General features: G+C 47.4%; 1 protein-coding gene across 3 annotated transcripts in view; it reads right to left on the bottom strand.

The window, feature by feature from the left end:
* Positions 1-1,357: 1,357 nt before the first annotated feature.
* Positions 1,358-12,984, bottom strand: part of FBXO31 (F-box protein 31) — a 28,032-nt gene continuing 16,405 nt past the window's right edge. For all 3 annotated transcript variants that reach the window (XM_074912984.1, XM_074912983.1, XM_074912982.1), the window contains 6 exons: positions 12,761-12,928; positions 11,989-12,063; positions 10,212-10,321; positions 9,319-9,472; positions 8,307-8,671; positions 1,358-7,108 (listed from right to left, as the gene is read on the bottom strand). In XM_074912984.1, the coding sequence (XP_074769085.1) occupies positions 6,886-7,108; positions 8,307-8,671; positions 9,319-9,472; positions 10,212-10,321; positions 11,989-12,063; positions 12,761-12,928 (1,095 nt within the window). In that variant the 3' untranslated portion in view covers positions 1,358-6,885. The remainder of the gene's footprint in view (positions 7,109-8,306; positions 8,672-9,318; positions 9,473-10,211; positions 10,322-11,988; positions 12,064-12,760; positions 12,929-12,984) is intronic.

Here is a 12,984-nt window from a genome sequence, read left to right on the forward strand (position 1 = left end):
TCCTGGCTCCTGGGCCAGGGGCTGCAGCAAAAGAGGAGAGCAAGGCTTAGTCCTGCACTGCCTGACCTCCTGTCCCACACACCAAACCGTCACATCTCTGAGTTTCTCTGGAAGGAGAGGGCGGGTTGCAAGCCAGCATTTGGGAGGTACATGTGGTTGGTATTCAGAAATGTTGCCACTTGAGGAACTACGTTTGTGCCCCTCGAAGGCCAAACATATGGTAGGAGTTACCACATTATTATTAGACACGTTTTATTATTTTCCTGTGCTAAGGCTTGAACAAGTGTGATCATATATAGAACACTTCATGTAAAAGAATGGGGTCAGATGGGCCTTTAGCACCAGAAAATGAATGCATGTGATTAGGGGAAGGCATTGGTGGTAGGGGAAAAAAAAAAAAAAAAAAGTGGGAATGAAAGAGGTCACACCCTCAAGAGGAAGGCAGCAGTGCACTCTGATTAACTACCAGCATTAAGGCAGAGCCATTTCCAGATTAAAAGTTCATGCGTTGACTTTGGTAGTTCAGTGCTCCGTGGCCAAGGTTTGTTCTCAAAAATACGAATCTGCCATGAAACTTACTGTCAGGATTGAGTTGCAAAATTTGAAGTGCAACAGGCACTCCAGCAGAGGCAGGACTCGGGCCTTTCACACCGAAACGGGGACTCCGCCGTGTGTCCTGGCACAAAAGCAAGACACAAGACCTGCTGCACGAGGATGAACAAGGACTCCTTGGTGGCAGCTGAGCTCACGCCACAGGTTCTCCCATTTCAACATAATCACTTTTCTGAAAGTAGTGAAAGCAGTTCAGATCCGAGGTGGGTGTGAATTTGAAAGGCGGGGAGGGGGGACATGAAAAAAGGAGTAAGAAACACAGACGACTCTTAGCCTGATTCCATGAAGAAGGGGGCTTACACCATCACGCTGCCTCCCCCTCCTCATCCCTCCATTTAGTTTTGTGCCAAGTGATCTCTTCCAGACCAAATAGAAGGAAGAATAAAAACAATATTTAGGATTACCACAAGTTTCCTTTCAGAAAGCTGTGGCTGGGAGGGCAGAAAGACTCATCAGGGCTGAGGTCGTTAGTGCTTCCAACTCCAGCATCTGCTGCAGGAGGGAGCTGGGCACCACGGGCACCCCAGGGTAGGAAAGAACAGAAAACAGGGATGAGTTGGGATTTTGCAGCATGAGGTGTGGGGGGGTGTGCCTCAGGAAATCAGTTTAACTCTTCACCAAGTACCCAAAGAAGGAAAAATTAATTCTTATTGCATGGTGGAAGACAGGCTGCTGCACGTCAGAAGGGTGGAACTCACCTGCTGCTTCCCTGTGGAGAAAAAAAAGAAAAAAAGGCAAACAGAAGTAAGTTCACAAAACTTATTTTTATTATTTGAAATTGGAAAAGGCTCCTTGGGTAACAATGATCATGTGTAAAAGTAACACAGGCATTTTGCTCAGCTTTCTGATACCTGGGATGAAGTAGGCCAAGTGCTGCAAAGTCACATCTGGCTTTTATACAGCCCGTTCCTCTCAAACCCACAAACACAGGGACAGGCAAAACCCCGTCCCCTCAGACAGGGCAGCAGACCGGGCAGGCGAGTTCTTTAAATTACAGTTATCATGTTCTGCATGGATATGTGTGGCATGAAACTGAGGTGTTCAATGTCAAATGGCATTTTAGAAAGAAAAGCTCACCTTTTCACTCTGCACTACCCTCTCTATGAAGCAGGGAGCTGGTGTTTCACCTTTCTTTTGAGTAAGTACCAAGGGGTACTTTAGAGAGACTTATTTACACTCAAAGCCTACAGGAGATACCCAGATTAATCCAGTGTTGTCATGTTAAAGTTGTGAGTGCAAAATACACACAGAAACGGGGTACACCTGCTTAGGGGAAGTAGGAGTATTAATCAATGAAAAAAAAGTGCAGACTGCTTTAATTAAGCTAATGAACACAGTCAATCCGAGTGCTCTTTTCCTCAAAAATTAAAAAGACTGCAATCCAAACAAAAAAACAGAATCATACATTTCAATTCAGCACACACACACACACAAAAAAAAAAGTCAGTGGCACTCACAGTTTGGTAACTTATCTTCCACTCCACCGCCTGATCACACATCTCAAATATTTCACTGTCCAACTGGTAAGTTAGGCTTTCCGTCTGGCCCGCAGCGAAGGCCAGCACGCAATCCTTTGGCAGCTGAACACAACAGAAGATTATTGGCCACGTGAGCAACCAGCTACAAGACAGAGTTAATAGATTATCATTTCCTAAACTAGCAAATTGAGATTATACAACCCATTTCCACACAACACTCAACACTCCCATTAAGTTCCACTAGTTTTAAATTAATAAAAAGCAATAAAAAAAAGTCATCCTTGTTTAAAAGTAAACACTGAGCCAGCTGCATTTTGGTTTTTTCCTGGTAGCTTACACCTCCAAGCGAGGTGGATTTGCTTTCTCCCCAACATAAATTTCCCAACTCATTGCCATCCGACCTCTGCTGTCCCCCTCCAGCGTAGCCGTGGCAGTACCACACTGCTCACTCCAGAGGAAAGCTGACAGCCAAAGGTACAAGTAATTCTGTCCCTTTTCCTCCTCCTCAATCAAAAAAAAAAAAAAAAGCCTGACAAGTCCATGTGGACTGCAGTGAGGCTCCTACAACCACAACGCCTGATCACAGAGTATTTATAGCTATGAAATCAGGCCCAAGGCAAACAAACTGGCTGGATGAGGATCTTTGATGCTTCTGTTTTCCAGCTGGCCAAACCCATGTGTTTTCACAACACAGAAAGCATGATCTAGAAGCAAAACACAGCCTGAGCACGTAAGCCAGTCACTGGCTTATTGCTCCTGAGCTAGAATTAAGCCCTAGGTCTTGCTGTGGCTATTGGGGCAATTGCTGCTCTGCAACTTCACTGCAAGCACTTTTGTTTATTCCGAAAGGCGTCTGCCAAGAGAGTATGCCTACCCCTGACAAGTTGTTTTCCATCCTCCTCAGCACTTTCCACCCATCCGGGATCAAGAAATAAAGCCAATTGCCCCCAAGATTTTCTACGGAGTGAACAGGATGAGGACACATCGGCACCAGAAATTTATCACCCTCTGCGAGGCACTGCCACTGCCACACTTTATCCCTGCCAACAGCTCGCAGAAATACCCCAACAAGGTGGCCAACGAGGGCTCGGGAAACAAGCAGAGTATGCACCGAGACATACTGCGTGGGGGGGGTGGGGGGGTGTACAGTTCGTACCAAACATGAGCAAGTACAGCAAAATACTGAACTGTCAGCACTGCTGCCCACGGGTACCACGAGGGAAGGCAGGAGCGGGGCTGCGGTCGCATCCGCCTCGGCCACGGGTGATGCTCAGATCCAAACTGCCTGCCACTAAACCTGCCTGCACTCCCTTTGTCCCTTTCTCTCTCCCAAAGCTTTCCGAGCTGCAAGCTGTAACTCCTCATCGTGTCGTTCTGCTTCTCTCTGAAAGCACTCGTGTAGCCGTGCACAAAGGAACCTGCAAAGGCACAGGAGCATCCGGAGCATTTAGGCCAGTCTCCTCAAATTCATCATCTTAACCTAAGCCAAATCGGAGGGAATTTTCTTCTGAAATGCCACAAAAGCCTGCCAGGCTTTGAGGAGCAGAAGGTGAGAAGAGAAGGAAGAGGAGCATTAATACAAAATTTGCTATTTTCATTGCCTTTGCTTTAGACAAAATAAAGCCATGGTGTATGAGCAGTTTTGCCTTTAATCAGGACTAGCACATTCTGACATTTTGAGGCCTATCAGGTATGCTATAAATAAAAAGATGCCACTACAGGGTCAAAGCTGAGCTGTGAAAAGTTCCTGCAGGGCTCCAAGCCTCTGCAAAGCCCTTCTCTCCAGCCAGCCAAGCAGGTATCGCTGTCAGAAGGGAGACCCTTAACGCTGCCACTGAAAAGGTTTGGAAGGGACAAGCTACAAGCAGAAGAACCATCTTAGCCTGGAGAAGAGCAGATGCACAACCTGTGCCAACAGTCAGCAGGTCCTCGTCCAAGTGACAAAGATCTGTACTCAGTACCGAAACACTCTCGCCAACCACTATCCATGGGCTTGCACTCCCCAGCAGACCCCTGGTATCAGGGGGAATTTAAGCTACAGGTTTACAACTACTAAGAGCATTTTAGGACACAGCAGAAGAACATACCTACACCGCCTTTACACACTCAGCCAACCCAACACAAAAGGTTGCAGGGAGAAGACCAGCTACAGAGTCAGCGTCTGTACTTAGGAGTGACTCGGGTCTCAGGCCAAGTGCCTGAAGGGCATTCATACAGTCTGGATTTTCAATGTTAAAAATCAAAAGCAACGGCTATCAAGTCAGTTACGCAAAACTTCAGGATTTTTACTTTGTTGGGTGAGTGGGGACATTGAAGGAAGAAGGAATTGACAGAGCTATGGATCCATTTGCAGCTGAAGCAGAGCTGGTTTTAGGGCCAAGCGACTGCAACAGCCGCGCAAGGGGACCTCTCACATCCCTTTAGGCTGTCGCAGAGAATACAAAGCAGCCAACACACTGGCTGCACCAGCCTAACAACAAACTCCAAGATAAACTGGCCACCCAGATGCCAAACAGACTCCTAATGTCTTTAAGTATCGCAGAAATCCATCATCGAGCTGGAAACCTCTGTCTCCAAGATTAAGCACACGCTCTTCTCCTGCGCACAGCCCGGCAGCCGCAGAGAAAGGCTGAGATGCCCGATCTGAGCTTCAGCTCACCCCTCTGCCCACACACCAAGGCTCACAGAACTGCCACCCTTCCTCTCTCCCAGTCCCTCGTGATGGGGTGAGATCCAAGTCAGCTTCTCCCTCTGCTGATGCCAACAGCAACACCTCTAACAGGCTGCTCAGAAACAACCTACTTTTTATAGCTTATTCACTAGAACGGTAATAGCACTTCAGATCCTCACCTCTACCACTGAGGCAGGTTTTCCACCACTGACAAAGCAGCAGGAAACAAGGGAAAAAAGTGCCCCAAATCACCTTCAACATCCCAGAGGTTTGTAAATCTATATCCAGAGACAGGAATTAATCCTGTGAGCGACGTGACCTTCTCCTCAAAGTCTCTGCTGGAGACTCAGTTCTCGCGCAGCTTGAGGGAACGTTCGAGAGCTAGAAATGGCAAAAGGCCCCCGTCAGAGTGAGAATAAAAGCTGCTAGCAGTCAGTGAAACTATGCAGTCACTGAAACTCCTCCATAGAAGGGGCCTGAACCCTCGCAACCCACGTAGAGACACATTTACAAACCAAAATCTGCAGAAAATGTAGAGGCAGAGTTCTGTTAAGACACTGATCTGGCTGGTAGCAGGAGAGAAGAAACCTGGGAGTTCATCATCACAGCCAGAGAACAACTGCGACCACGGATGTATTTTGCTTGTAACCAAGAGCTTCCTTACAAACAGCTCTTTTCACACAGGGATCCCTATCACCTCTTCCCACACAGGACTAATAACACTGCTGATGGTTTACAGCACAACTCACAGTCTGTAGATCAGCACTGGCCAGGATTTTCCTGCATAGGACAGTCTATGGGGAATCTGCTTCCTCGCCTGCAGGAGCTCAGATCTGCCACACAGAATGCAGGTGTCACGGAAAGAAATTAAGCCCAGGAGCTTTCTGTGGAAGCAGCAATCGTCTGGGATGAAACAAGTGCAACTAGAAAGGGAACAGAAGGGTCCTGTGAGCGGAGCAGCAGCAGCCACCTGTCGGTACCAACTGTAAAAGGTGCCAGAACAAGCCACAGCAATATCAGGAGAATCTCTCATCGCTCCTTCAGGCTGTGTAGGGCAACCCGATACGAGAATGACAACGTAACTGGGGTCACATCAGTACCAGTGACACACGGCACCTTCTGCTGCCCATCACAGACAGGAGTCAGCAGGCTGCAGTTGGGCTTATTTCACACTCGGTTTTCTTTTTTCTCCTTCTTTTACATTTTCAGGCCCACTTTAAAATATCTGAGGTGAACCTTTCAGGTACAAAACCAATCTGGATGCACCAGCTTCTGCAGTTTACACTTATTTCTAATAGTTCCATACCCAGCTTCTGTAAGGAAAAAGAATCATCTCCTCTATGCTCAGGGGAACACCCAGACCTGGAGCCCCAGGGACAGCACATCCATCAAGCTCCAGAAGCCAGGGCAAGGCTACACACACTGTCATTTACAGTGGGAATCCTCCCCTCGCTGCCAAGCTGAGGGAATTTCTCAAGGAAACCACCCACTTCAATTACTAAGCCAAGGATACAGATATTACACCAGCCTCTCTTGACAACGCTGCACCCAGAGAAAGGTTTCTGGAGAGGAGGACGTGCTCTGTCACTGCTGACACAATTTATCATTAAACAGCCAGCAGCCAGGGACCGCACAGGTTTTCAGGAGGGTAAAGCAAGTCTCCCAGGAGGACAGATCAGCCTAGAGCACAGCAAAGGCTTAAACAAGTCCCTTCCCTGAAGAAAAGCCACAGGAGACTGCTAACGGTCAGAGCAGAGGGCTTGTGTCGATCCAGACAATTAGATGTTCTTCTGATCCAGCTCTGACCTCGAGTTATTTTCGTTCCAATACATTCTTTTTGCAATAAGAAAAGTCTGTTTCCTCCTCTGCAGGATCCCTTCAGCTATACAAAGCTACGTTACAGACTGAGTAACAAGGACTGCTAGGGAGCAGTGTGGAGTGGCAGGGAGGAAAGGGCAGTCATGGATATTTTAACCGGGATGTGTACATTTGGGGTAAAAAGGCTTTATTAAAAGTGCATGCTTTTATTCAGAGGTACTGAGAGCAAGGAATGCCCATCCCAGCCCTGGCTGGGGAGTGCAGCAGCCTTTGCAACCCCTAGCCCTGTCCATCACAAACCACCCGTCAAGTAGCCAGCGACTGGATGTTCTTCAGCATCTCATCAAAAGCCTCTCGGGAAGGCGCTTCGGCGTTCTGGAAGGAGACCTTGATCCGGCTGTAGAGACTGAAGGACTTCAGCTCCAGCCAGATGAACCCAAAGCGATCGTCATCAAAGAGAACAAAAACACCCGGCGTTCGCTCAGGGCTGGTGAAGCCGTGGCCAGCAATGAGCCCCGTCCCATAAAAACTGCGAGGAGAGAAAAACAGCAAGAAGATGTGAGAACCTCCATAATTACCCAACATTTAATAATCATTTAAAAAAACCCACACAAAACTATGATCAAAACCTTGTCAAACACACTGCCAGGTGTTACAGAACAGGGAGCTTTACACTCCGTTCTTACCACTCAGCACAAAACACTGTCGATATCATTTTAAGAAACTAAACTCTCCACTGCTATTTGAGGTTGCTGCTTTGGGCTATTCTAATCAGCACCTGCACACCAAGGCTGAATTTTTCCGTAGTTCAGCCCAGTAATCCATCTGAGATTCACTTCTGCAACTCAAGGATCAACCCAGGCCCAGACAATCCTCACAGAAAAGGAAAGGCACATTGGAGAGTGACCAGAGAGGCAAACCTTGCAATAAAACCCACAGGAAGGGAGAGAAAGAAAAATCTAAAAAAAGAAAAATCTAACTGGAGCTGGGGAGGAGTAAAGGTCAGCCTAACCTCTAAGCAAGCAGCAGGTGGAGCAGGGTTTTATTCAAACACAACTCGGTTGTGACAGCAGGGGCCTTCTGGGATTAACCAGCTATTGGTAGATTTTTCCACAAGCACAGATGTTTGGCTGAAGGTCACCTGCCTAAGCCTCAGCTTTTGGGCTCTTTTTCCACACTTCATTTACTATGTTTCTTCACTGACTCCAGGTCCCATTCAACAAGACTCTCTGCATACCTGCACCTACTGCTTAGGGTGCTCAGCACCTTCCAGAGCTGGCCTCAAGGTGACAGAGGCCAGGGAGGGCTGGGAGAGAGTACTGTGTTCCCACAGCCAAGAAACACAAATGACACACAGAGGAACGGGAAGCGGCTTGAACAGATCTCCAAATATACATGCTGGGAAGCTGTGGGAAACAAAACATACCAGAAAAAAAAAAAAAAAAAAAAGAGGGTGAGTGGAATATGGGAGAGGTGCTAGCTGCAGATGTAGCAGGATAAAATCTAGCAAAGAAGTGGGATGGCAAATGACAGCGAGGTAAGAAAGAGGGGGAGCGAACAAGAGTGTGGGAGATAGGGCAGCAGCGACAGAAAAACTGAGTGTAAGGAGCTGAGAGATCCGCCTGCAGGTAAAGGACGAGCAAATATAGGAAATGCCTCAAAGCCTCCCCCTCCTCCGTTTCAAGTGACTGGCACGACTAGGCTGTAAAACCACTAGTCCCCGTTACCAGATTCGGCAGGTCCGGGGATAGTCTTCGTTCCTTGATATGACTCCCATGGGCAGCACGAAGGGCTGGGAAGCTGGTGCCTTGTCCTGGGTCGTCCCCTCTGCCCCTGCTGCAGTCTCTTCCCCCTCGGCACCTTCTCCTCCCAGGGGCCTCGCAGCAGGCTGGGAGGCAGCCTGCTGGCAGCGTTCCTCTTCCTCCTGCCGGTGTTCCTGCTCCTGCTCCTCCCGACGTATCTGCTCCTGGACCTCCAGGACGATGCGCGAGAGCTCACTGAAGTCACGAAGGTTCTCGACGTCGGGTAGCTGCAGAGGATGTGCCAGGTCGATCTCCACAGTCTGCTGCCCAGCTGGGATGTTGGGATCTCCCTGGAGACAGGAAGGAACAGCACTGCTGCAGAGGCAGGGTGCTAAAGAGTCCAGACCTGTGTCCTGCTCACGTCCATCATCTGATTTCTACACAGTTCACCCTATTTTACAATCACCAAGTTGGCAACAGAAAAAAAAATAAAAATCCCCTCGAACCTTGTTCATTGTTCCCTGAGCTGTCTATGTCACTTCCTTCCCCCCTCACAGAAACAGAATTTTAAATCAGAAGCTACAAGCCAGGCTGTGCTTGCAAGGGTGAACGAAAGTCAAAGCTGCAACTGCATTTTGTCGGAATCCCTCCCTGCAGAGACAGGAGCTGGCTAGCCTGGCTTCAGTGAAGAGCTGCCAACATTTGGTACCTGCTCCTTGGATACATGCGAGTCATCTCCAGTGACCTGCTACCAGCTGCTCACAGAAAGCAGCTGGAAGGGAGAGAAAAGGAGGGGGGAGCCAGGTGGCATCATGAGAAACTTTGCAGAGTAGGTTCTAGCTACTCTGTGTGTGTTAAGATTCACCTGATGGTTCCCACAAGGAACAGGGTCTGGGGTGGCAAAAACTCACTACCTCCCAGACAGAGATCTCTCCTACAGATCCAGGGCATTGAGAATACTTTAACAAGCATCTGAGAGAAAAGAAAATGCACTCACAGTGATTTTAGTCCCCTTTGCTTTCTTTCCATGAAAGCTCAACATGACAATCTCCAGCCCATGGCTCCCGTATGTTCCTTTGAAGAGACCTGGCTTTATAAGGTCATCAGAGCTGCTAGGAGGGAGGTAGATGCGTCGGTATGTCAAGCAGTTGCTGCACAAAAACCAAAAGGTTAGAGAGGTTAAGAGAAAATCCCTCGACATGAGGAATGTGTTTGCAGTCTGCTCCTCCCGGCAGCTTTGGGATGTTGTCAAGAGAGAAGCAGGATCTGTGTTTTCAGCAATACTAAGAAGCTTAACAGATTTCACTTGAGACATATGCAGGCACTTCCCTCCCTTCACTTCTCTCTACCAGTCCTCGATAGCAGACCAGGAGGCTCCTGCAGCAAGGTCACAGTAAACCTCCTCACTCCTTGGGATCTCCAGAGAATCTAAGAGTGAAGCGTGTTTAAGCATCTGCCACAGTGAGATGGCTGCTATTAAAAGTTTAGAGCGATGGTTAAAAAACCCCCAAGTTCCTCAGGAACTGTCTGATGTCTAGTACACTACAATGCTTACTAATATGAGTAATGAGCAGATAGCTCCTTGGGATCACAGGTATCTGCTCTGTCTTCAAATTAAGCACAGTTAAAATACTCAAAACCACCTTCCTGTGCATAGTGATTACAAAAAGCTTGTTAAAAAGCTTATTATGACTGGTGTCACCGCATCTCATTTCTCTGTACAACTAGAAAGGACTGTGCTTCACCGTATTTTTGCACAGAGCCTGCAGAGACAGAACATTCCTCCGGCTGTTAAAGCCCATGGCAAGCACCCCATCTTCAGAACAAATGATCCAGTGTGCTCTTGAAGTTGCAGCAGACTCAGTACCTAGAAAGAGCTGGTGCCCTTACTCATATTGGCTGGTGTAGATGAACTTCATCAAGATGAGCTCTTGCATGTGTTCGTGGAAGATGTCTTCCAGAGTGCGACCCCACTCTTCCCTTAGCCACGTCCGGAATTCCTGCAGCACAAGGAGAAGAGAAAAGGGGGAAGATAAAGGCATTTCATTTGCAACAGTGATGTACCCTGACATGACTTCACCTCATCAGCACAATTAACTCTGCCAAAGACAGGTTCGTGGCTGGACTTGGGAACAAGCACAGAGCTGGCTTGGAAATATGTTTAACAAGCAGGGATAATGGTAACGGCCCTACACCTGCCAGACTCCACAGAATAAACATGCTCCCCATCAAATAAACTACAGGTAGAACCAATACACCACCTCAGAATAAAAGCATCACCTGTTACTACAAAGTAGCTGATCTACTATTTCTTTACGTCCTGACTTACCTTGCAGTAACTCATTTTGTGGGCCCATAAGCTGACTTTTGTGCCCTATCCTGGCACATTAAACAAAAAAGCAGAAGCCTTTGAAAGGCACTGAAGATTTAGGAAGTTAAATCCCGTTGATTTAATACTGATGAATCTAAATCCAAAGGGTGCTTTGAAAACATCTCCTGAAGTACCTCTACACACCAGCTGACAAGTTAATACCCCACCATGGGTTAGCGCGATAACAGCTTACACTAAGATAGCAGCCTACCAAGTGATATTCCAAACCTGCTTGCTTTATCTTCTAAAGCCAGATCCTCCAATTACCATAATGCCACGCACACTTAACGTAGTGATTTGAAAGTATTAAGACATTTCTCATCTGCTACAGAACCAGAAAACACTTAACTAAACCTTTCACCCAGCTGTTTCCCATTAGTAGACAGACATTTTAAAGCATTTGTTAGAAGTAACTGAAGTATCAGTTCTGTCACGTTTAACTAGCTAGTGGCAAACACCACTACCTGGAACAGGTATTAGCTGAAGGTTTTCATCCTGACATTTATACCTGCACCTTAAAAAAAATGTAGTTTGAGTCGGGGATCTGCCTTGCTGGGTGTACCTGACACAGACACAGGATAAACAACCAAATGAAGCTTTTAATCCACCAACCAAGACGACAAGAAGTAGAAAGGTGCCCTGCTGACAAGCAGGTATTCAAATGCAGTACTCAAATATTAGGCCTGTGCCTGAAAGATCTTAATGATACAGACAGCAATGCCACAGAGATCAGCGTCTGGTGAGCGCTGCGTGGCTCACAATGCATGTTGCTGTCTTTCTTCGGACAGGCCTGCTGTCAAACGGGAACAGTGTCACAGCACAGGAAGAAAAAGGGTGTTGAGGCTCAAAGAGCACCCTGCCACAGACAACTGTCCAAAACAGCTTTTTGCTCGACAGGATGGATGTTAACAGCCTGCTCCAACACCCTGCTATGCACTGAGGTGAGGCACGGGCTCTCCGCTCAGCCATTCTGTGGGTGCAACGCTGCACCGATCCCATATACTGGATCCTCAGACCACACTGTGGCAAGCACAGAAGAGGTTCCCCAGGATCCTGCAATTATTCAAATGTGGCCTCTAAGTTTTGACTCGTCACAGATCAATTCTACTCCCTTAAAAAAGATCCCAGTAAACCAGCCAAAGCTACCAGTCTGGATTTTCATGTATGTGCAGAAATGAGAGGCAAAAGACAACCTCCCAGACCCCAACATTCGTGAGAGGCTTAGGTAAGAGAGGAATGATTTATCTGTTATATATGATAACACCTTAATGCAAACTCTTGGCAAAGCACTCTTACCTCTTGCCTTCCCCCTGACATCCGATGGTGATCTGTCTGGTTGCATTTCGTGGAGAACTCATCCTTCTTTACAATCTGTAGTTACCGTGGAGGAGAATAACAGGTTACAGACCTGTTCAGATGATGTAACTAAGACTGCTTAGAAAAAATGCTTTACACAATAAAAGTTACTGAATTTGCTACAACAGAGAAATCATTAAGGGATACCGAGTGAAACAGCTACAGAATAGAGAAATAAAAGCAATAAAACCCCAATGCACTCTAATGAAAGATACTAGCTTTAAGTTGCTTCTCCAGTTAAGCTTCCTTTGTCAAAGAAAAGGAAACCACCTCTCAGGAAGCTTCTCAAAGCATCCAGCATACTGAATGGATGCTACATCCCCTTCTCAAGGTCTCAGAGATGAGAACAGGTCTGTGTGTCTGCTCGGACACATTCACCAGCTGCACGAGGCCATTTTACACACCCTTTCCCCCAGCCTGTACACATACTGGTGCTCCCACCCTCTCACCGTGCTCCAGCCCAACAGAAGCCAGTACAGCAGCCTTGCTGTACTATTGCCAACAAACAAATTCAGAGCGGGGAGCAGCCCACACAACTTGTCAGACACAATGAGAGTAAAGCTGGCATCCGCACATACAACAAGGTGGGGAAAAGCCACATCCCTTCTATAAACTTTTCATACATTTTTTTGATGAATCCGTTTTCAGAGCCAGTGTACACACACACATCACACCTAGGAGAGGTGATGCTGAAAGCACCAGAGGAGCTCACCTGGATATGGCCGTTATGAGGTCCCTTATGACCATACATACACTCAACTGTTGCACATTTCCTCTCCATGAGATGAATCCTGAAGAGAGGTTTGAATCTCATCGGATCATCGACATGAGGGTCATGAGGTGGCAAGTACATCCACCCGATGATGAACAAACCATCTACCTGCAGAGGGATGGGAGACAAAGCACACCAGATCAGCCTTGCATGCTTTCTGTTGA

The sequence above is a fragment of the Athene noctua genome, chromosome 9, assembly GCF_965140245.1.
Source record: "Athene noctua chromosome 9, bAthNoc1.hap1.1, whole genome shotgun sequence".
In the NCBI taxonomy this organism is placed as follows: domain Eukaryota; kingdom Metazoa; phylum Chordata; class Aves; order Strigiformes; family Strigidae; genus Athene; species Athene noctua.